The 25,362-nt window shown below is 36.7% G+C and overlaps 1 protein-coding gene across 1 annotated transcript; it reads left to right on the top strand.

Moving 5' to 3' along the window:
* Positions 1 to 8,040: 8,040 nt before the first annotated feature.
* On the top strand, positions 8,041 to 24,916 carry LOC137769040 (nephrocan-like). Its single transcript, XM_068550714.1, has 3 exons — positions 8,041 to 8,229; positions 15,075 to 15,976; positions 24,469 to 24,916. The coding sequence occupies exons 1-3, from the start codon at positions 8,041 to 8,043 to the stop codon at positions 24,914 to 24,916; spliced, it is 1,539 nt and encodes a 512-aa protein (XP_068406815.1).
* The last annotated feature ends 446 nt before the right edge of the window (positions 24,917 to 25,362 follow it).

Here is a 25,362-nt window from a genome sequence, read left to right as displayed (position 1 = left end):
TTGAATACATACTATGTGCTAAACATTGTGCTATCTGCTTTACTTCTTTGACTCTCACAAAATCCTGTCAGTTAGCTGTGGTCAGGTTTTTATAGATGAGTCACAGAGAATTTAAGGATCTTGATAAGCTTGGTATACAGCTAAAGATCCACTGAGATGAGATTTCAATCTAGGTGTCTTTTTCTCCCAAGTCTTAGCTGTTAATCACGGGGTATAGAAGGATGAGGAAATCCATTTCTTCATGTTTAAGTTACCAGTGTAATAAATTGGCAAATCAGTCTAAAAGTTTTTTTCAAAAAAATAATTTTTTCCCAGTTATAAGTCATATACAAATCTATTAATATATAAGAACTATTATCCAAAAAATTAACTGTAATACTCATTTTCTATTACCACTTTCTTTTGTTTATATGAACTACATTTGAAAATAAATTTCATTTCTTTAAAAAAATATATCATTCAACTTCCTGCTATATTGTGTGGGTACAACTGAAATGCATTTTAAGTGTTCATATGTATCCAGTGCTCTGATCCTTGGTGAATACCCCCATTTTCAGGATTGAAGAGCCTGACTCCATTTCTGTGTACAATTTTTTTTTTTTCTGTGTACAATTTTTACAACTCCCAAGTTACACCCTGTATCTCAGAACACTTTCATCTCATATTGTCCCTTCTCATTACCATGTGATGTAGCAACTTCCGCATCCCTGTGTGCTTGCTGCTTGGTGCTATGTGACTATTTCGAATGCTCATGAGGAACCCTCTAGGTACACATTATCTTTTGCCCACCTTGACTGGGGTTCTGCATTTTTGCAAGTCACAGCCTAACATGGAAGTGAAAGGCAGGGTTTGATGTTCTAGTGCTGCCATCTGTTGTCAGTGTGCTCTATCTACACTTATTGCCTTGTTTTGGTCTACTTTGGAATTTGGAATAGTATGTAATCTCAATACTTGTGGGACTTATTTTCCTAGGGATAATAAAATCTTGATACTTCTGTTTGCAATTGCATTGGCAGAAACCTCCAAAAACTGTTTCATGAATTATGTTTGTGTGATTAAAAATTTCTTGTATAACTTAAATGTGACAGTCTTGTTTTAAGAATTTAAGAGTTTTACCATAAGGTATTACTAAGAATACAGTGGGGGACTGAGGAAACTGGGGAAAAAAGGAAGATGCTAAAGATTTCTTTGGTGGGTAGTGGTAATTAGCTGTGAGGTTAGTGTAGAGTTCAAACATTTATTAGCACATCGTTAATTGCAAAGGCACTGTAGTGAATGGGCATAGAAGTCTCCCTCTCCTTGGACTGGAGAGGGAGATTATCACTTATTGAATGCTACTGTGTGCCAGGCCCTGCACTAAGCTTCACATGTTTCATTTACTCTCCGGTAATCCTACAAGGAAAAGGAAAAGGTATTAAGTATTATACCATTGGTCGCTAGAAACAATTGTATAATGAATAAAGAGGGCCAGGGAAAACCCGCTACCATTTTATTTGAGCAATGTGGGGAAAGTCTTGGAATATCAGAGTCATATGTATTATTTATATTTATTCATATTTGCTAACAATCTGAAATTCTGTGATACACATTCTGAAGAAGTTTGAGCATTCCAAGGTGATTTACTAGCTTCATTCTCCTGATTATTTCTCTTGCATACACATATGGAACAACTGTTTGCCCTCTTGTTCTTAAAACTTGAAAATTTTGGTGTAGTGATGTAGGATTAGCTAAGAAACTTCTTCCAAGAGGCCTTCCTTTTTTTTTTTTTTAATTTTTTTTTAGACTTATTTATTGATTGATTGATTGCTATGTTGGGTCTTCGTTTCTGTGCTAGGGCTTTCTCTAGTTGCGGCAAGCAGGGGCCACTCTTCATTGCGGTATGCGGGCCTCTCACTACCGTGGCCTCTCTTGTTGCGGAGCACAGGCTCCAGACGCGCAGGCTCAGTAGTTGTGGCTCACGGGCCCAGTTGCTCCGCGGCATGTGGGATCCTCCCAGACCAGGGCTCGAACCCATGTCCCCTGCATTGGCAGGCAGACTCTCAACCACTGCACCACCAGGGAAGCCCCAAGAGGGCTTCCTTTATTCTCATTTGGAACTATGGACTCCATCCCTGTTCAGTTTCCTGCAAATACCTGCTATAGTATTTATCATACATATTTTGGAGCCCCTTGGACTGTGAGCTCCTTGGCAATAATAATGGTTATCTTGCTTATCTTTGAATCCCGGGTCCTAACACAGGATCTTGAATATAGTAGGAATGCTGAAAATATTTGTGTGGTAAGTTTAAAAATTAAGACATTACAACAGTCTACCTAGGAAATTCTAAAGAATTAGAATTTGCTGCCAGAGAGCATAGCTAAACATGTTTTTTTATATTGGCTCAAGAGTTAGGAATATCTATAAAATATATGTTAAATATCTATAAAATACATATTCCTTTAAAATCCAAGGAATATTTTTCCCAACCTAAAGAGAAAGGTTCATTTAACAGTGATGGTTGATTTAACTAATAAATCCAGTATAATTTAGGCATCAAAAATTATTTTACCTATTCCATAGTTAAAATTTATAAGGTACTACATTTGGTATGGTGTACCCAAACATAAAAACAAAACACAGCAAAAAACAATTTGAAAAAGTCCTATTACTTATTGTTAAAATTGTCATACTACCCAAAGCTATCTACAGATTTAATGCAATCCCTATCAAATTTCCCATGACATTTTTCACAGAACTAGAATAAATAATCCTAAAATTTATATGGAACCATAAAAGACCCAGAATTGCCAAAGCAATCTTGAGGAAAAAGAACACAGCAGTAGGCATAACCCTCCCAGACTTCAGACAATACTACAAAGCTATAATAATCAAAACAGCATGGTATTGGCACAAAAACAGACATATGGATCAATGGAATAGAACAGAGAGCCCAGAAATAAGCCCACGTGTCTATGGTCGATTAATTTTCAACAAAGGAGGCAAGAATATACAATGTGGAAAAGACAATCTCTTCAGCAAGTGGTGTTGGGAAGTTGGACAGCCGCATGTAAATCAATGAAGTTAGAACACACCCTCACAACATACACAAAAATAAACTCAAAATGGCTTAAAGACTTAAATATAAGACATGACCCCATAAAACTCCTGGAAGAGAACATAAGCAAAACATTCTCTGACATAAATTTTGGCAATGTTTTCTTAGATCAGTCTCCCAAGGCAATATAAATAAAAGCAAAAGTAAACAAATGGGATCAAATCAAATTTACAAGCTTTTGCACAGCAAAGGAAACCATAAATAAAATGAAAAGACAACCTACAGACTGGGAGAAAATATCTGCAAATGATGTGACTGACAACGGATTAATCTCCAAAATATACAAACAGCTCATACAATTCAATAAAAAAAAACAACCCAATCGAAAAATGGGCAGAAGATCCACATGAAAAGATGCTCATCATCGCTAATTATTACAGAAATGCAAATCAAAACTACAATGAGGTACCACCTCACACCAGTCAGGATGGCCATAATTAAAAAGTCTACAAATAATAAATGATGGAGAGGGTGTGGAGAAAAGGGAACCCTCTTACACTGTTGGTGGGAATGTAAATTGGTGCAGTCACTATGGAAAACAGTATGGACAGTATGGAGGTTCCTCAAAAAACTAAAAATAGAGTTGCCATATGATCCAGCAGTTCCATTCCTGGGCATATATCCAGACAAAGCTATAATTTGAAAAGATACTTGCACCCCTATGTTCATAGCAGCACTATTTACAATAGCCAAGACACGGAAACAACCTAAATGTCCATCGACAGATAAATGGATAAAGAAGATATGGTATATATACACCATGGAATACTACTTAGCCATAAAAAAGAATGAAATCATGCCATTTTACAGCAACATGGGTGGATCTAGAGATTATCATACTAAGTCAGACAGAGAAAGACAAATATCATATAATATCACTTATATGTGGAATCTAAAAAAAGTGATCCAAATGAACATATCTACGAAACAGAAACAGACTCACAGACATAGAGAACAGACCTGTGGTTGACAAGGGGGAAGGGGGGTGGGGGAGGGAAGAATTGGGAGTTTGGGATTAGCAGATGCAAACTATCACGTATAGGATGGATAAACAACAAGGTCCTACTGTATAGCATAGGGAACTATATTCAATATCCTGTGATAAACCATAATGGAAAAGGATCTGAAAAATAATATATATATAGGTATAACTGAATCACTTTGCTGTACAGCAGAAATTAACACAACATTGTAAATAAACTATACTTAAATAAAAAATTCTTTAAATCCCTATTACTATATTTTTATTCCCTAACACTCTCAGACTGCCTATAACTGCTTTTCCACTGTTACCTGAGCTACATTCTTCATTTACCCTTTCCCACAGCTCCAGGTTTGAGTCAGCACTATCTAAAACCACCATTTATCAACCACGCTATCAGAGTTTACTGATCATTGATTGTTCCTCTTTCATCCACTGTCAAGTTACTGTTTACTTCTCCGATTATCAGACCTTACAGATCAAACAGACTCCCCCTCATCGGCCTCTGTCATTTATTATATTTCTTCCACATTAGTTCTAAAAGGGGCCCAAAACAATTGCATTCTGAACACCATTTAACATTAATTATCTTTTCTTTGCATGTATATTTAAAAGTATAAAAATATTTTAAATGATCGCATTAGAATTTTTATAGTCTTCTAAATGAACAAGTCAGAAAAGTATAGTGAAACAATTACACAAAAAGCCATGTCACAACCATTGTTAGAAATATAATTTGTTTGGTCCTTGGTTGCAACTCGCTCAAATCTCATTTGGCTTTTGTGGTCATGATGAGCAGGAGTGAGGGTGAAAAGATTTCTATAGTGGACATGTGTCACTACAAATGGGGGACTGTCCATATTTGAACCCCTTTCCTTTGTTTAGGGAATTCCCTCCCTTATGTGACTGGAATATCGGAAATAGTGTCCTCCTCCCATAATGAACTGAAAACATAAGATAATCACTTGCCCAGCTCTGTGACAGCTAGAGCACTGGTATATGACCTAGGTTCACCTGACCAAAATCATCCACCTAAAATTTTTAACGTGGAGATAGTGAGGCAGGGATTGAAAGAATTCTTGTTGGTAGAGAGTAGAGATGGGGTGGGGGTAGCTGCATCATTTTTCAGTAGCCAACAGTGCCGACAACGGTATCCAATTTCCAGTTCTATGGTGGAGGCCAGGGCATCCATGTTGTGCAGTGACACTCACTGAAGTGTGTGATTCTGGCTATACAGCCTTCCTTTATTCTTGTCCATTTCCAAATCTGGTTCTCCAGGTTCTCCTACAATTCTGTGTGCTACCCAGTTTTCTTTCAATTATTCCTTTTCTTCTTAAGTCGGCCAGAAATTTGTTTCCATTGCTTGCAACTAATAACCCAAACCCAAACTGATACAACCATCTTTTTTTTTTTTTGCCACACCGCACGGCTTCCAGGATCTTAGTTCCCCAGCCAGGGATGGAACCCGTGCCCCCCGCAGTGGAAGCGCAGAGTCCTAACCACTGGACCATCAGAGAATTCCCACAACTATCATTTACTGAGACCCTATTTTTGCCTATGGACTTGACATGTCTTAGTACATTTCCTCTCTTTCTTCTGTAAAATTGAAATTACTTCCCCCATTTAATCTTCATTCTACAGAAGAAAACACTGAGGTGTAGAGAGGTTAAGTAGTAGAAAATTTTATTTTTTCTTTTACTTTAAACTTATGCTGTTTTTGCAAAGAAGAAGAAGCAAACAAGTTTAAAAAATCATATTCACCATTTTTTTATTCTTTAAAATTTCTTTTATTTTGCCTCAGAAAGAGATTTTAATAAATTAAAGTCTTCCGTTTAGCTCTTGGTTGATCAGTTTTATAATAAGAATCGCAAGCCAATCTAAAGTCAGGGAGAACTTGGGTTAGTCAGTTTCTTCTCTGGAATTCAGTTGCCCTTTGCTTTTAATACACCAAGGAAGGCCAATATCTATTGCACAGAAGCACACATTTGTGTTTATTGCAGGGATTCTTAACAATGACACTACTGACATTTTGGACTGCATGATTCTTTGTTGTGCGGGCCGTCCTGTGTGTTGTAGGGTGTTCAGTAGCATCCTGGCCATTACCTTCTAGATGTCAGTAGCACTGCCTACCAACCCACCACCATCCTTTTATTGTCATCAAAAATGTTTCCAGACGTTGCCAAATTGCCTCTGATTAAGAACCACTGGGTTACAGGAGGGAGGAAAGGATTATAACTACTGGGTTATAGGAGGGAAGAAACCTGACAAAACTATTCACATTGTAAAGGAGAAATATATTAGAGATAATGCCAAAATTGCAGGAAAGCTATAGAAATACCATGGAAAAGAAGAAAAATATGTTATACAGCATAATTTCAAGGATTAATCAAAGACAAGGGAATCCCATGGCTACCAACAGAGGACAGAAAGTGAAATTCATCGCTATGCTGCATAACAGAAAAATTAGCTGTCATTAATGGTAGATGAAAGGATAGGATTTTATAGGCATTTCATTTCAAGTAACTAAATATGAACTTACCTTCTTAGCAACACAGAAAATAAGTGTTCAATGAGTATTTCTCTTTGCCGTTACAAAGCCTAGGTAGAGAAAAAAATTGTTTGATTTGGAGAAAAGGTTTGATTTGGAGACAGGACTAAAGTTTTTTTTTCCTGTCCTTGCTCCTTTTTCCAAATTTTCTTTTATTGAGCATTACTTTGTTATTTGAAAATTCTAAAAACTAAAAAATAATTCTATTAATGGACAAAAGAAATAAATAATAAAGCTTCTTGAAAATCAGAATATTGACAGAAAAGAAATCTCTTATCACTTCTTGTCTCTGATAGTAAAAGAAAACAGAAGGCAAACAATCAGAAAAGAGGAGTAGACAAGTCTTTTGGGAAAAGCACACAAAAATCCTTACTCTGGACATAGAATGAATTGATTATTAAAGTAAAGAAACTTTTGCCTTCAAAATGAAAATTGTAGCAAAGAGAGGTAAGGTTGAAGAGGAGATCTGAGAAGCTTTTCAATGTTAGAAAGGGTTTCTTTAGAGCAATCTGCTGAGGCCAACCAGCATGGGGAAATTTAGGTCTTCCATTTAGGGGGAAAGAGCTTCTCTATATAATCTTTTGCTTAAAATGTTTTTAAATTCCTTCAGCAGGGATGATCACAGCAAGACAAAAAGCCACAACAAAGGGGCACCCAGGACAAGGGAAACCTTCCCTCGCTGGTAGGAACTCACAGCCAAGTTCCTCTGAAGAAACTAGAATCCTTTTCTTCCATTACTACAAATAAATAAAGATAATAGACCTAGTTTTATGTTTTATTCTCATTTGAGTCAACAATATTTTTGAATGACAAAATATTTTCTATATATGATATTTGAGTGATCAAGTGACAGATGAATTGAACAAGTTATCTGTGGCTCTAAATATCTCTCCATTGTACCCCCATTGTTTCACTAGCAATAAAATGTTACTGAAACAACAATAATAAATAGAAAACCTGCCTATTTTCCCATACTAGTTAATGGGAGAAGAAAACACCTGCCCGTTGCAGTTCCACAAAAATGGTTTTAATATAGGGTCACAGAAAATTCAAAGGTTTTATAGCCCACTATAAAACAGCCCTTTGTCTTTTCCCACTAATTCCCTAGTGTCACATTTAACAAAACAAGGAAACTACAGATAATAGAGGTGTTTGCAGATTAGCCTTCCAAGCCATAAATAACATAGGGTTTTGCTCACCTACAAATATTAAGGCAGCTTATCAATGTTTAAGCGCCTTCCTCTTTGTAATGGTTGCTAACATTTTAACCCAGGCAAATTGAGAATTTTTTCTTTCCTGTCTTCTTACATTGACAGAGTACACATTCATAAGATTCTATAATCAGATTTCCCGGTATAAAGAGTGAGACATCACCTAAACACTCGCCTGCGACCTGAAAGGCCCTGTTTTGTAAGATGTGTCTGCTTTATGCTTTCTTTGTTTTGCTCTCTCTTAGCTATGGTTTCGATCCTAACTGTCCTGGAAGATGCAGCTGTGATTCAGAGCAGTCGGTGCAATGCTACAGGCTAACGGAGGTGCCGTCAGGTATTCCTTCCACCACCAAGAAGCTCTACGTCAGTCATAGCAAAATTCAGCACCTTCAGGTAATTACTCATTCTACACTCAAGTTACTGCAATTTTATTTTGTGAGATAGGGTGAGGGGCAAGTGTGGGCTTGTTAAACTTGATTTAAATAATCAAAACGTAAAGTGATGGTTATGAAGTCGGGTAGTTGCACTAGCTACCTGTTTGCTCTGTATACTGAGATGGGTATATGCCTCTGGATATTTCTTTTTAGGAAAGTAGCCCCCCCAAAAATCAGAGTCTGTAATTAACTTTTTATTTTTGAAAATTCTAATTATGCTGTTGCAGAGTAAAAGTAAAGAAATTACTCTTTCTTAACAAAAAGAGTTTGAGATCATATGGCCCCTTTGTCTCCCCATATTAAAAAGAAGTCCTTTTAGGGGAAAAGTAGTTTTGTATGTGCCATAGAAGGCAGATGATACTTAGAACATTATAAGACTATCAAGGTGAATGCAGCATATGAGAATTATTCATACAAACCCTACAAACTAGCCAGGCATCAGTGTCTTTGTGGAAACCTATACAGAAGAAATACGTGTTTTTGTTTTGCCACATTACTGCAATTCTCATTCTACGTGCTTTTAATTATGATGTCTATTTTCATGCTTACCTATTCAGAGGGCACTGAAAAGAGTGCTATAGATTTGTCTGACTTGTATAACACAAAGAAACTTTTAAAAAAATTTTACTTATTTATTTTTCGCTGCGTTGGGTCTTCGTTGCTGCGCGCAGGCTTTCTGTAGTTGCAGCGAGCGGGGGTCGCTCTTTGTTGCGCTGCGTGGGCTTCTCATTGCGGTGGCTTCTTTTGTTGCGGAGCACAGGCTCTAGGCACGCGGGATTCAGTAGTTGTGGCGCACGGGCTTAGTTGCTCCATGGCATGTGGGATCCTCCAGGACCAGGGTTCAAACCCGTATCCCCTGCATTGGCAGGCGGATTCTTAACCACTGCGCCACCAGGGAAGGCCGAAGCTTTTGTTTTTGACCTTTGGTATTTTGAAAGGCATCAAGAGACTAGAGTTCTCATTCTAGTTTTCTCACTAACTAGAGATAGAACTACCTTAGACAAGCAGTTAAAAAAATCTGCAGACCTCATTTGTTACCTTTATGACGTGAGAAGGCTGGATTAGATTGGGGATCCCAGGAACTTTCTAGATGGAAAATTCTATGACTCTGAGTTTGCCTTTACTGGTCACTGCTTCTCCCTCATTGACCCAAATCTTAAGATAAGGAAATGCCTGTCTGTGATCCAGGTGCAGAGAGTCAGCAGGTGAATGTACTTTTCCTTCAAACAGAGACACTCCCCCCTCCCTTTTTATTTGGTTAAGAAATGTTAATGTAGGTGCACATAAACACAGGGAGTTTAAAATATGTGGCACGGTATTTATTTCGAGGCTCAATAAGCACAATTGCCTGGTCACCATCTGTTTACTTTCCTCTTCTAATCCAGTAGTGCCTAATGCCAGAGAGCAGGTCTGACCCTGTCAGGTCTCAGCATTCAAGCAAGACACCTGGTTAAAGGGCAAGATGCTTAAATATTTGTCCTGAGGACTTGAGATACCGAGAGCTGGAGTGTCAGCTAAGCCTGGTAATGATCCCACACTGCTGCTTTGCAGCCAATAAGGTGAAATTATGCCTCTCATCAAATTCACTTATTGGATGAGTTCATTTGTCATTGGTTTAAGTTCACTGAACAGCAATACTGCCACTTCCCTGAATTTAACCCAGTTAATTATCTCTAGGAAGCACAGTTCCCAGCAGAAAGGTTGATGAAAGAGAGGATTGTTTTGTGAAGGAAGTAGAAAGCTCTGAGCAATAATCCTTCTCTTTTCTCTTTTAAAAATCCTTAGGCTTTAAATGACCATAGTTTACTTGCATTTGGTGAATGCAATGTATATTCTGTTTATTTGCTTTGAACTACAGAATTGGGTGCCTATATTTAAAGTAAAAAGTCTTAAAATGGATCTTCAGATTAATAGCAATAGAAATTATATATATATACACACACATATATGTGCATATATATACACATACATATCACATATATGTGTATACACACCACAATTCTAAATGTTTCAGTTACTTGTTCATATAATTCAACTGTCGTTGGGTCTGTGAATGCTGTGTTTGAGACTGGGGATAAAAGATGAAAAATTCAGTTCTAGGAGTTCCCTGGTGGTCTAGTGGTTAGGATTCTGGGCTTTCACTGCCATGGCCCAGGTTCAATCTCTGGTCAGGGAATTAAGATCCTGCAAGCCATGCAGCACAGCTGGAAAAAAAAGTAAAAATTCACCGTTCCTGCCCTCAAGAGGGACTTTATTTATCCATTTATCTGTAAAAAGCCCTACTTCTTTGAGGTGCATGCCATCAGACTGTAACACTCTGTTTCTCTGTGTATCTTATACTGTGCCCCTGGTCCCTTCCATCCTGGCTCCTACTCTTCCTCTCCATCCTAAGTCCTGCATCTTTTGGTGTGCCTTCAGTGTCCAATATCCTAGTCCCATTCCTTGAACTCATAAAAAAGTATCTATCTACATTTCCACTTCACCACAGCCGTCTACTCTCTTGCTTATATCATAATCCTCATTGTATCTGAAACTTCTGCACTCAAAAATCTTGAATTCCCATACCCACTCTCTGGTCATCATGTCCTTTCCCTTCAGCTGCCATACTCTGCACTTATCTTTCCACTTCATGGAGACTTCTAATCCTAGATCTACCCACTTTCTCTCAGATAATCAGTTCATTTCTTATCTATCTTATTTCCCTACCCCTTCCCTCTTTGCATCCCACAATTAATTATCTCAACACCTATTCAGCAAAGCCTCAGTCTTACGTTAGGGTGATCATTTTCCTTTGTTTCTCCTATATCTGGACAGCTGGGTGCTGTTGGAGAGGATTACACCTGGTGTCATATCCAAGATAGCTTTTACCAAACCCGAGGTCATGAAAATGTATGCCTATATTTTCTTCTAAGAGTTTTATAGTTTTAGCTCTAACGTTTAGAGGACAAATAGAAATGTCTTTATGGTGGCAGTGAATTAAAATAATTGTACTTTACATCTTTTGTGGAGAGAAGCAGCTACTTCAAATTCCTCTTGGGTAAGAAATATATAGTTTATCAACAAGTGGGGGGGGATTATAGATTCTTTTTATATTCTCTCCATACTTTCCAGAATTTTTAAATTGTTTACAGAGAACAAGTGTTGCTTTGATCATCAGAAAAAAAATTCCAACATAGTTTACAAACTCCTTGCTGGCTTGGTTCACACATGTCTGAGGCAGTCACTTTGAGGATGTGTGAGTTTCCTGTGTGCATTGGACCTATAAGGTGACTAAGAAAGGCAGGTAACCTTCTAATGCTTGAAGTAGGGCCTGCCCAGCATTAAAACCTGAAACAAGGGCTTCCCTGGTGGCGCAGCGGTTGAGAATCTGCCTGCCACTGCAGGGGACACGGGTTCAAGCCCTGGTCTGGAAAGGACCCACATGCCATGGAGCAACTAGGCCCGTGAGCCACAACTACTGAGCCTGCGCATCTGGAGCCTGTGCTCCACAACAAGAGAGGCCGCAATAGTGAGAGGCCCGTGCATCACAATGAAGAGTGGCCCCCGCTTGCCGCAACTAGAGAAAGCCCTTGCATAGAAACGAAGACCCAACACAGCCAAAAATAAATAAATAAATAAATAAATTTTAAAAAAAAAAAAAAAAAACCAAAAACCTGAAACAAAGCCTTTTCATGAGGAAACCAGCAGAAGTTGCCCCTCTACTCTATTTCATTTTACTTGGTTTGCTTTTTTTTTTTCTTTTTTAACTTTTCTTTTTATATAGTAACTTTTATCTACATAAGTATTAGGCTCACTAAACTGTACAACTCTGATGGCAAGAATTTTACTTAGCTAAGCTTCCTAAGCCTAATTGTTAACACCAAGCCATACTTGCCTTGCTTTTTAAGCAATGTTGAAAAACTGCCAGCAGCCCCACGTTTAGCTGCAGGGCAAAAGCATCTCTTTCCACATCTCTTGAGCACAACCCTGCTTAGGCCATGGAAATGGAAAAACAGGTCTGGCAGAATTTTTTTCCCTTTGTCAGCTCTGCAAACTCAACTGATAAGTTGAAAATCATTGGGTGTCTTCCTCACTGTTTGTGGCACCAGAACTCTATACTCTTCAGCTAAATGCATGTTATAAACACTAAGGTTAAAAATATATGGGGGCTTCCCTGGTGGCGCAGTGGTTGAGAGTCTGCCTGCCAATCTAGGGGACACGGGTTCGAGCGCTGGTCTGGGAAGATCCCACATGCCGCGGAGCAACTGGGCCCGTGAGCCACAATTGCTGAGCCTGTGCGTCTGGAGCCTGTGCTCCGCAACGAAAGAGGCCGCGATAGTGAGAGGCCCACGCACCGTGATGAAGAGTGGCCCCCGCTTGCCACAACTAGAGAAGGCCCTCACACAGAAACGAAGACCCAACACAGCCATAAAAAAAATATATATATATATATGTATATATATATATATATATATGTGTGTGTGTGTGTGTGTGTGTGTTGGGGTAAGGTAAACCTGGGTTGGAAGCCGAACTTTTCCACTTACTAGCAAGACATACTTGGACATTTTGTTTTGCCTTCTTGAGTTTACCTCATTGAAAAGGGAATAATCATGCTTACACATAGATCTTTGTAAAGATAAGCATAGTAAATACTTAGAAAATGGTGGCCATTTTAACTAATAATAATCAAAAGTAATCTGCATTGACCTGATAAAGAGCAAAGATTCTCTATGTTTAATAATAGGAAACAACTATTCACTGGATTCAGTTAAGAAAATGACCTATATTTACTATTTAGCTAGTCTATATACTTTACAAATAGAAATGAAGACAAATTGAAGCTCTGACACCACTCTTTGTCTAGTCCCTATAGAAATTGCCCATTCAGATCCATGTCATCTCCGAGACTTGCTACATAGTCAGCAATCTTTTAGTGTCTGTGGTCACTCAGATAGAAGTAGAAGGATTTGCAACACCAAGGTCTTTTTTGGGGGAGAGCAACAGTCCCAAAGGTGAAAAGCTATGTGTACGGTCAATTATGACTTTACATGAAAGAAAGCCTAGAAAAAGGTACTTCAGAATGAAGAATAGATTAAACAACACTGAATCTTGGACAGGTCATTTAATTTTTTTTTGGCCTCATCCCTTGTATGGAAGATTTGGACTAGATAATCTCTAAAATTTCTGCTTTTCTAAAACTCTATGATCTGTGTCCAGATCTTGAGTCTTTTTTGAAAAACGTTAATTATAGACCACAGGCAATGGAAAATGTATTAGAAAATGATGAGTTGAGGAAGAAAGGGCTTTGAAGTCCAATGGACTTTGTTGAAATTCTCAACTCTTTCAAGTTTGACGATACCAAACTTTCAGGGTTATTAGGAGAATTAATGATAACACATAAAAAAGTACTTGGAACTTGTAGATGCTCAACAAATGCAAAAATAAAAAGCTATTGATCTTGGGATTAAGACTAATTAATACATCTGATTAATCATTAAGAAAATATCAAATGTTAGTAGCAATATATAGGCCAAGGCAGCTGTCAAAACTATTATGATTAAAAACATCTGTTTATGCAGTTTTTAACATGAGATTCTTCTACTGGAGTATCATATTAGGAGATACTTTAAAATATACCATAATTCACATCACATGTCTTCCCATAATATAAATACCTGTAACAAATATGTGATGCAAAATTAACCCACTTTTAAGGTATTAATCATGTATTGATGTTACAAAAGAGCTCAACTTCACAATTAAATCAAACATTTAGAAACTGTAGATAGTAGGACATAAAAGTGTGCACTGAAAATTCCAGCTTAATTGAATTCTAAAGCAGGTTGAAAGTTTTGTGAAGATTTATCAAGCTCAGGAAAATCTGGAACAATTCCTCTTTTTGCCTAAACATGATTTTACTCTGAGAACCAAATACCAAATTACATCATCCTAGAAAAGAGGTGGATGTCCACCTAGGAGGAGTTTGGAGGATATGTGGAGAGATAGGGGTGCTTGAACTTGCAAACCATGGAGAAAGTACAGCAGATTTGGTCATTTCTAAAATCTAGGAGAGGAATAGCATTAGGTCTGGGATATATGCATGAATGGACTCCTTGCTCTACAGAGATGGAGACACATGTATCCTGTTTGTTTCTTCATGAACCTTTTTCATCAGTGAAGCATAAACTGGCCGGTAGGAACAACGAGGCTAGTTTTCCCAACTATTATACAGTTGAAAATGTTTTTCTGATAGGCCCATTCTACTGATAGCAGTATCTAGGACATTAAATTTTTTTTACTTTTAATGCTTAAATTGTTAAAAAGGTAATTTATAATTTTAAAAAATCTAAACATTGCAAAATGTAGATAGATAATGAAAATTCCTTATAGTTTTATCCCCTAGAGTTAGAAACTCTAGTTAATAGTTTGGTGAAAGATTTCCAGATTGTTTCTTTTTTGGCTATTACAAGATGATGCAACCAAGAACATCCTATTGCATAAATCATTGTGCAATTTGTAAGTACTTCTACCTAGAAGTAAACTTGCTGGGTCAAAGAATACGCAGCAAAAGTTGGCCAACTTTATGTCTACCAATAGTGTGTGAAAGTGCTTAAAATATTTTAGACATCTTATACTGTTAGCAAGTGAATAAAAATGGTCAGGACCTGAGTTTCTATCCTTTTCCAAGAGATATTTAAATAGATCCTGAAGGGAAATCTGAAGTATCATTAGTATTGCATGATAATGTATATGGCTTTTTTTTTCTTAAAATAATCCTAATTTACTGCTTTTCTTCCCCATTCCCCATCCCTGCTTTTTTTGTAGCTGTCTAACTTCACCCAAATGTCAGCTCTAGAAGATTTTATTCTGCTGGCCAGTGGAACAGAGTCAGTAGAAAATGACACTTTCAAGACTCTGAGTACTTTGAAGACATTGGAACTCTGGAAAAATAAGTTAAGACGGGTCCCCAGTGCTCTCCCAGCCAGTCTTGAAGTGTTAAAACTAAATGATAATTCAATACATATCCTTCACAGATCTGATTTTGAAGGACTGAAGAAATTAAAAATCCTTGAACTGAAAAACAATCTGATCTCTTCTCTTTCTCCCAGCATGCTTTCCTCTCTTGTCAGTTTGCAAAGCTTGGTGTTGGACAGCAACAATATTGAGTCTGTGAATGGACCACTGGCACTTCCCCATCTGAAACATCTGAGCATGGAGAATAATAAGTTACATCTCATACCAGCTAGTTTCTTCACTTCTCTTCAGTCTTTGCAGTTTCTCAGTTTCAGTAGTAACTTTCTGACTAAAATTCCTATTAACCTGCCCAAATCCTTGCTCTCATTAAAAATGGAGAGAAACCGGCTCAAAGTGGTAAGTTTTCGAGATATGAGACATTTGGAGAATCTTTCCCATCTTTACCTGTCAGAAAACTCACTCTCTTCCATCGATGGGGCACAGCTCCTTGCCAATTTAACTACCCTTGAGCTGTCCCAAAACCAGCTTCAAACGTTGCCCCTCAGACTACCAGCAAGGCTACAAAAGCTTGATATCAGCAACAATCTGATTCAGAAAGTTACAGCACAAGACTTCCAGGACCTCCGAGATTTGAAACATTTGTTTCTGGACAACAACATTGTCAGCTTGTTTGAAGCTGGAGCCCTGCAGAGGTGTTCCCAGCTCTCCAACCTGGCCCTGGAGCAGAACCTTCTCTTGTCTATACCTCTACGGTAAGTGAACGTTATCATTTACAGTAACTACTAAAAAAGTTTTCCAAAAACTGGGACAACTAAGTACATTATACAAGCAAGAAAAGTCATCCAAGCAAACATAAAGTATCTGATCAAGGCTATCCAAGGGTTCAGGGGTGGAAGATTTAAACAGGGGTTTGGAATCTCCAGCCCTCAAGCTGACCCCTGCACTAACTTAACTTATCTTGCCTGTAGGACAAGACACCAACAGGGGACATCTGTATTTGAAAATATGCAATGCCACTTTGGGGACGTATGGTAACAAACATCATAGGGGGATGTTACTTGTAAAACTGTGTTCTGGTTTCTAAGTATATGGCCTGGATCTAGCAACGGGCCGACTAGGCATGTGCTTAACCACTAGCAAAGCAAGGACACCAGGAAAAAATGAGGTGGGGTGGGGAGGGGGGGGGGTAATGTAGTAAGACATTTATATTTTTAAAAAGCATTGAAGTAGTATTTATGGGAAAAAAAATCAAAACTTGGTAATCTAACATTGTTTTTATTTTGAATTATGTATTGGGAGCCTCATGTTCTTCTCAGGGCTGTGATTTTTAAAGGGCTTAAGGGATGCTGCTTATTTCTCTGGGTGTCTGTCTGTGAGTGTGTGAGACAATTTGTGTCCGTCTTACTTTCTGTTTTTGGTTGTTTCTTCTGTTCTCTTTCTCTCTCACACAAACACACACACCCTCATACTCTTGACAATTTCTCTTCCAAATATCCCTCCTTCTATACCCAACCCACTGTACCTGTTCCCCCTAAGCAGTCATAATCTATAACTAATGTACATGCTTACATTAATTGATCCTATTTATTTAAACTTTATCACATGTTCCACATTTTAAAGTAGAATTAAAAAAACAGTAGAATAAGTACTATTATTCTCCTAAAAAAGATATTATGTTGTTTATTAAATGTGTCTATCAGTGGATTCTTTTTCCTTTCAGCACTTTATAGAAAAAGAGGCTTCCTGCCCTATTATTATTATCAAACTTCTCATAATTAATGTACCAGCTTCTGGCTTCTGTAGAATCCTGTGGTGCTTGATTTACTTATTATCAGTGTTCATTATGATAATTTTTCTTATCAATGAGAAAGGAAAAAATTATCTGATATGGACAGATGTTCATTTTTTTTGCACTGTACCCAATGCAAAACATCGAAAGGTGATTTTTCGAACTGAAATCAGTATTTTAAATTATATATTGAGGATGATTTGAAAGTAATCAATTTCTCTTAATGCCTAAGCATGTGCATACAATTAATTTAATTCAACAAGTATGTTTTGAGCATTCACCACGTGCCAGGTACTTTACCAGGCACTTGGGATACATCAGTTTAATAAAAGAGATAAAACTTCTTGTTCTGTACAGCTTAAATTCTAGCAGGGAAAGAGTGACAACATAATATGTAAGTAAAGTATATAATATTTAGATAGTGTTAGGTGTTATAATTAACAACAAAAAGGGGCAGGACTACAGTGAATGAGGGTGGCTGGTTGCAATTTTCAATAAGGTAAGCATGGTAACCCTCCTGAAAAGGTAAGCTCTGAGCAAAGACTGGAAGGAGGTGAGGGATGTAGTTGTGAAGCTGTCTGGGGGAAAAAGTGTTCTAGACAGAACAGCCCTGAAGGCAAGAACATGCGGGCAGTATTTCAGGACTCTAATTCTTGTTGTTATTTAAATAATTTCTCTACTATGTTCAAGCCTTATTTTCTATTACTGCATGCTCCTCCTCCAAACAAAAAATCGTGTATAAAATAAAAACTCATCAAACAGGTTAGGGAGTGACTGTATCACATAAGGATTCTCAGCAGGCTATGACAGCCATGGGCAAAACTGTGAACTCGGTGGGCTTTTCTATTTGGGTGACCTTTAGAAAGCATTTGGTGAAGTAATCCTGCTAAGTTTAATGAGTGAAAAATAGCTTAATTATTTACTCCTGCCAGGGTATTTGTGTTTTAATAAGTGACTACAGAAAGCACAGTTTTTACCCAACAGAGTGTATAATGGAATTGCAAGCCTGAGCTAACCCTAATTTTCAAGTCTGACTTTACGATGGAATTATCTGGAGAACTTTTAAAAAGCCTCCTCATGCCTAGACCTCATTTCAAACCAATTAAATCAGACACCCTAGGGTTGTGGCCCAGGCATCGGTATTTTTTAAAAGCTCCCCAGATGAATTTAATGTGTAGCCAGGTTTGAGAACTACTGGGAAAGGACAATGGGGCAAGAAACAAGATACCAGGGGTCTTTTCCTATGAGGCTTAAATGAAACAACACAACTGTCTGCTTTGTCAAAGAACCTGGCCTGCTATGAGAGCAATGTTCCTGTAGAGAGTGATTTTTAAATTCCCCATCACGACCACCGCTTCCAAAACCCCCATTCCCCAACTTTTCTTTAAATTGGAAAGTGGGAAGGACCCAAAAAAATTTTCCAGTGGTTTTCCTCCCATAAAAAATTAAAACACAACACTATCTATTCCTTATATTTGAATTTTGAGACTTTTATTTATGAGCTTTAAACATTACACTCTTTTTACTTGAATGCTTCTTATTCATACACAAAACTACACTTTAAAATTCAGTGTTCTATAAATAAACTGTAAACACAGGCAACCTATCTGTGTTAGTTGCTAACCTAACCTAACCTAACCTGTTAGTTGCTCGTTGTGTATCCTATCACAAACTGTTTCCACAAATCCCTTCCTCTGTCTACCATCCTGCAATCTACATTTCATCAGGAAAATAATGGTATATGGTTTTAGGTACACATGAATTAAAATATCTACCCCATTTGCCTAAATATGCTAACTGAGACAGAAACAATACCTAACATTTATTAAGTGCTTACTAAGCTCAGCAGTGAATGAATATACATGTTATTCCCTGTTACTCCTTACAACAATCCTGTGAAGGTAGGTACATTGTTTTACCTATTATTTTACAGATTAGAAATTAAGGTTAAGAGGTATCAAGAAACTTGCTGGAAGTCATATGGTCAATAAATTTTGGAGTCAGGGTTAAACACAGTCTAACCCCAGGGCTAGACTGTCTAACCCCAGGGCCTGGGAATTTTAGGCACTGCACCCTCACCAGCCTCTGAGGTTTACTCTGCTATCAACAATACACTCCACTACTTAGAATTTAGTCTACCCAAGACCTGGGTCTTGCTTCTTGCTGCTTCTCATTTCACCAAGCTGCAGCTCGGGGAACAAATATAAGTTACATCACCCCTTCTTTGTTCACAATTTGGATAATTCAAATCCAGAATAGCTTTCTACGACCTGATGAAGCCAGTCAGCATTTTCTCTTACTCAAGTGCCATCTACAGACAAAATGGGGGTGTGCCCCTTTTTTACTCTAAAAAGCGACACTGCTGAAAGAACAAATAGCATTTCTAGACATATGTTTGTCTTAAAATCAGGGCTACCTTTTTGTATAAATCAGACTTATAAAGATAAATTATATCAAAGCAATAAATGACTACCCAAAGGCCACAGAAGGAGGAAATTAGTGATCTCTCTTACAGGGCCATTTTGGTTATCCACAGAAACATGAAAGAAAAAAAAAAGGTACTCCTAAGACCAGGTACAGTTTTTGGCTGCCCAGCCCAGAACTGAATAACTGTATTTGTTTAAAAGAAAGCTTGGCTTGCTCATTTTCGTTACTAACATTTTTATGTAACTTCTGTGTACTGAGCACGTTCATCTATATAGCGGAAAATCAGAAGCTTTAAAGAGCTAAATAACTTACCTAAAGTCACATGCTGGTGAATAGAATAGCCAAAGTTAGAACTCGAGTCTTAATAAGTAGACTTGACTCTTTGGTTTACTCCGCCGTATCTTTCCTCAGCTGTGCTCCCTATACTCTCAATAGTTACAGAGTCTCGCTTACTGCCTCACCACCTATTAACAGGCCATTTTTCCTTGAAAAAGAAAAAAAAGCTATGCACAAGAGATTTTCTGTATAACTTTTAGAGATGTACCTTGTATAAGCTGGTGTGTACACAAAATTACATTGTCTTAGGGATTAACTTCAAATTCAATTTAAACTGTGGATACCAGTTTGAAAATTGTTAGTGGTATTCACAGTAAACCGACTGAGAGAAATGTCTTTGCACAAGCTTTTATCAAACTGTTAAAATGTGTGAAGTGATTTTCCCTGGTAAATTAATCTGCTTTGTTAGGTAAATTTAATTCCAACAAAAAGAAATCACTTTAAACAAATAAGACTTTAAAATACTCAAAAGCACAAGTACTTATGTATGTGTATGTATTATATGGTTTAGGAGAGGAAAACAGATATAAAATACATGAACATAAATATATATAAATATAAAATGTAAGTGTCAAAGAAAAAAACAAGGGCAAAATTTATGCTAAGTGCCAATAACCTAAAAGATTAACGTTTCAGAATGAAATTCATATAAGAATAATACTATAACAAACAAAAGGTAATATTGTCATAAAATATGGTTAAATTCATTTATTTTTTTCTCTTTGACATAGCAATCATATGACGGGGACCACCACAAAAAAATTCACTAAATACTAAAAAGAATGAAATGTACATCTAATATGTTCACACTGTATGAAGATAGCATTCAGCTGGTATTTCAAGGGACTTTTTTTCCTATAAAGCTTTCTCACTTCTTGTACTTCACAAAGAGAATAGCACTTAATATAAAGTTGTTGACTAGCAGAAAGATTTTCAGTTCACAATTGTGATTATTATTTATTTTTTATCAACAGGCGTTATTAGCATGACACTTTTCAAATGGGTATCCACAGTTAAAATTTTTTTTTCCTGATTATAAAGAAATACCTGTACAAGTTGAAAACTTAGTGTGCTAAAAAATAAAAAAGTCACCCATAACTGTTCAACCAGAACCTATGCCTAGAGATAATTTGTTTTTATGTATTTGAGATCAGTCAATTTTGTTTTCTATTTTTTCCATTTAACATTATAGTGTGGTTTTTCTCTCCATTTCCCCTTTTCTATTTTTTCCAAGTATCACTACGGACCCAGGGATCTTAACTCATTCAGTGTGTTATGATCATTTATAGTTGCTAGTCTCTTTTGGTGCTCAAATTTCCCCAAATTTGGCTAGTGGGAGCCCCTCCAAGCTGGTTCCTATGTTCATGAGACATGATTCCATTACCTCTCTTTTTAAAAAATTGTGGTAAAATACACATAACATAAAATTTATGTTACAATTAATAATTTTTACATGTACAGTTCAATATTGTTAAGTATCTTCACATTGTTGTGCAACCAGTCTCCAGAACATCTTTTTTCATCTTGCAAAACTGAAACTCTGCACCCATTAAACAACTCCTCATTTCCCTCCTTCCCTCACCCCCTGACAACCACCATTCTACTTCCTGTTTCTATGAATCTGACTACTCTAGATATCTTATGTAAGTGGAATCATACAGTAGTTTTCTTTTTGTGACAGGCTTTTTCCACTTAGCATAATATCCTTATTCATGTTGTAGCATGGTCAGAATTTCCTTCCTTTCAAGGCTGAATAATATTCCATTGTATGTACTTGTATTTTGTATTTTGCTTATTCATTCATCCATCAGTGGACACTTGGATTGCTTCCACATTTTAACTACTGTGAATTCAATATGGGAGTATAACATGGGTGTATAAATATCTCTTTGAGACCTTGCTTTCAATTCTTTTGAGTATATATGCAGAAGTGCAATTGCTGGATCATATGCAAGTATAGTCTTAATTTTGGGGGGAACCACCCATACTGTGTTCCATATTGACTGTACCATTTTACGCTCCTATCAACAGGGCACAAAGTTTCCAATTTCTCCACATTCTTGTTAACACTTGTTATTTTCTGGATTTTTGATAGCAACCATCATGATAGGTGTTCCACTAATCTTTGAACACTTCATTGCATTCCAATTCAGACATTCCAGCTTACCTTGCCCAGACATGGAATTAGCCATTTTTCCAAGAAGTCTTGCTTCTTTTTTTTTTTTTAATTTTATCGAAGTATAGTTGATTTACAATGTTGTGTTAATTTCTGCTGTCCTGCAAAGTGATTCAGTTATACATATATATATTCCTTTCCATAATTTTTCCATTATAGTTTATTACAGGATATTGATTATAGATCCCTATGCTAAACAGTAGGACCTTGTTGTTTATTGAAGCCTTGCTTCTTTTAAGTAGAGACTGGAATTCTGAAACTAAGATCTGTGTGTTCAGTGAGCTTATGCTATTGGGATCACATTGCTACTAGTGTGTAATATTGCTTTTAGGTCCTTTCAGTATACAGAGGTAGAAAATATATATTTTTTAAAATCATAAATTCACATCAGTATTTCCAATTCATATTAACATTAGAGAGAGTTTTTTCTTCTCTTATTTTATATTTGTATCTTTTTCTCTTACAATGAAAATCTTGGTTCCTAATAAGATTAATATATTTACTTATTTTCTTTATCTTACAGTATTCATTAAAAAGTTTCAAAATTGTATTACTAAGAGTAATATTAACAATAAATATACTGCGAGAAATTTCTTTGCAGATCCTTTTGTCTTTAGAGTCTAAGGCTTAGCTATCTCTACTAATGCTATTCAGAGTACTTTTTCTTTATTTTATATGGTTACATTACCAACATAAACATTTGATTAGTTAATTAGATTTGTTTGTTTTGGCTTGTGTTCAATTTTAGGGCTTGGTTTTGTTTTTATTTGTTTTACATAAAACGTTAACATGATTCAAAAGTTAAAACCATATGGAACCAAACACTCCCTATAAGTAACTATTTTAATTCACTTCTGGTTTATCTTTTTTTTTTTTTTCTAAAACAAGCAAAATGTGTACATGTATTCTTATTTCCCTCTTACACAAAAACTAAGATACTACATACACTATTCCACTTCTTGTTTTTTTCCTTTTAACAATACTTTCTAGAAATCATTTTATGGGTAATTCATAGAGACCAGCCTCTTTCTTTTTCAAGGCTGCATAGTAGTTCTTTACTGTTGTACTGGGTTGTTTACAGTCTTTTGCTATTATAAATAATACCATAAGAAATACACATGTGCTGTTTTATGTTTGTGGATATAAAATACGGATATGTTTGTGGATATAAAATATCACATCTTCAGAGATTTTACCTAGAAATGAAATTGCTGGGTCGAAGGGTAAATGTACTTGTTATTTTGTTAGGCTTTGCTAAATTCTCCACAGGAGCCGTGCCATTTTCAGCTCCCACCAAGCTATGTATGAGATTGTCTGCTTCTTCATGGCTTTGCCCACAGAATGTATTGCTAAGGATTAAGATTTTTTACCAATCTGATAGGTGAGAAATGGAATCTCTGTGTGGTTTTATTCTTCATTTCTCTATTCTGAGTATGGCTGAAGACTTAAAGCCTTTGCTTTTATGTGGATTTCCATTCATACTTTTTGCCCACTTTCAGACTTATTTTAAAACCTTTTCTTCTCAACTTGTAAGAGTCCTTTACATATTAGGGAGATTGGCTCATTGTCTGGGATATAAAGTGCAGACATTTCCCCCAGTTTATCATTTGTCTTTTGACTTTGCATATATCTTTTGCCATACACAATTTCTTTTTCTATTATTTTTAATGTAGTTGATTTAGTGATCTTTTATAGTTTCTGGATTTTTAAGCCATAGTCAGAAGAGCTTTTTTATAGAACTGGTATTTTAAAAATTATTTGAAAATATGATTTTTATGATCACATAATAGTCCATTATCTCTTAATTTCCATATTAGTGGACATTAGCCCTTTATCATTTTTTTGCTGTTATAAATATGATCAAATATGTGACAAACATATTTTTGAATAAATCTCTATTCACTTCTCCTATTATCTCCTACGCTGAAAGGCATGACGTTATTTAAATTCGATACATGTTACCAAATTGTTTCCAAAATGGTACCTGTTTATACTCCCACTAGCAGAGTTTAAGTTCTTACCTCACTACACCCTCATCAGAAATAAATTTTGAAATTTAAATTCAAAATGATGCTCTAATTTCTCACATTGCATCATTTTCCATTACCTTTTATATTCATGAAGAACAACCCTTTTCATATTTTTATTCAATATTTTTACCTTTCCTATAAATTATTGATTCATGGCATCTGCCAACTAAAAAGTTGGAAACTTACTATTTTTCTTATCAATTTGTTTCATGATCCAATTTGAAACGAAAAAGTAAAGAGTTTTATGGCTAGGAACCAGAAAAATCAGAGGGCTAGAAAATAAGACCTATGAGAAAGTTTTAAAGACCTATAGATAAGACTGAGGTTTGCACTTTTAATTAACTTTACAAAACAAAGCTTGTTTTCTAGCTTCAGAGGGAACAGAATGGTACAGAAAAGGTGGGTGTTGCTCAATCTGAGTTGCCTAGGCAGTTATGGAATGATGGTCACAGCCTCCTCTCACATCCTGTTTCCATGCTTTTGCAGGCTCCCGGCAACCTTAGCAAGGCTGGACCTAAAAGGCAACGCCATCCAGGATATTGCTGAGAGGGAGCTCAAGGATCTGAAGCAGCTTCAGGTTCTAAACCTCAGGAACAACAAGATCTCTGCCTTAGACCTCAAAGCCTTGGAGGTGTTGCCTCGCCTCAGGCACCTGTATCTGGATGGAAATCCGTGGAATTGCACCTGCAGTCTCCTGAGAGCCAGGGAGGTCCTGAAGGCCAAGGGCACAGATGTGAGGGGAGGACAATGTGCAGCACCAGCTGAACGACAAGGGGAGAGCTGGATGTCTTCCAAGAAGATAATGAGGCAATGTGAGCATCACTTGCATCTGACCGAGAAAAGCAAAGAGACCAAAAAGAAACCAAAGCCTGAAGAGCACTCCAGCATCAGAATCAATGTGGATGATGATTATTATGATTATGAGATAGATTAAGGATGAGCTTAGTTTACAGTTTAGAAAAAGGTTTTGTTTCTTTCTTTTTTTAAAATAGACTTCATTTTTAGAGCAGTTTTAGGTTCACAGCAGAATTGAGAGGAAGGTACAGAGATTTCCTATATACCTCCTACCCCTACACAAACATGGCCTCCCCCATTACAACATGTCCCACCAGAATGGAACATTTGTTACAGTTGATGAATCTCTATTGACAGGTCATAATCACCTAAAGTCCATAGTTTACATTAGGGTTCACTCTTGGTGTTGTACATACTCTGGGTTTGGACAAATATATAATGACATGTATTTACCACTATAATATCACACAGAGTAGTTTCACTGCCCTAAAGATCCTCTGTGCTCCAGAAAAAAAGTTTTTTAACGTTCAAAATCTTAAGTAGAAATATATAATACATTTAGATATACAAGATTCTTTGTATAAG

Source organism: Eschrichtius robustus, chromosome 9 (genome assembly GCF_028021215.1).
Source record: "Eschrichtius robustus isolate mEscRob2 chromosome 9, mEscRob2.pri, whole genome shotgun sequence".
Taxonomy (NCBI): domain Eukaryota; kingdom Metazoa; phylum Chordata; class Mammalia; order Artiodactyla; family Eschrichtiidae; genus Eschrichtius; species Eschrichtius robustus.
Note: the sequence above shows the minus strand (reverse complement) of the source record. Positions and strands in the feature narration are given on the sequence as shown.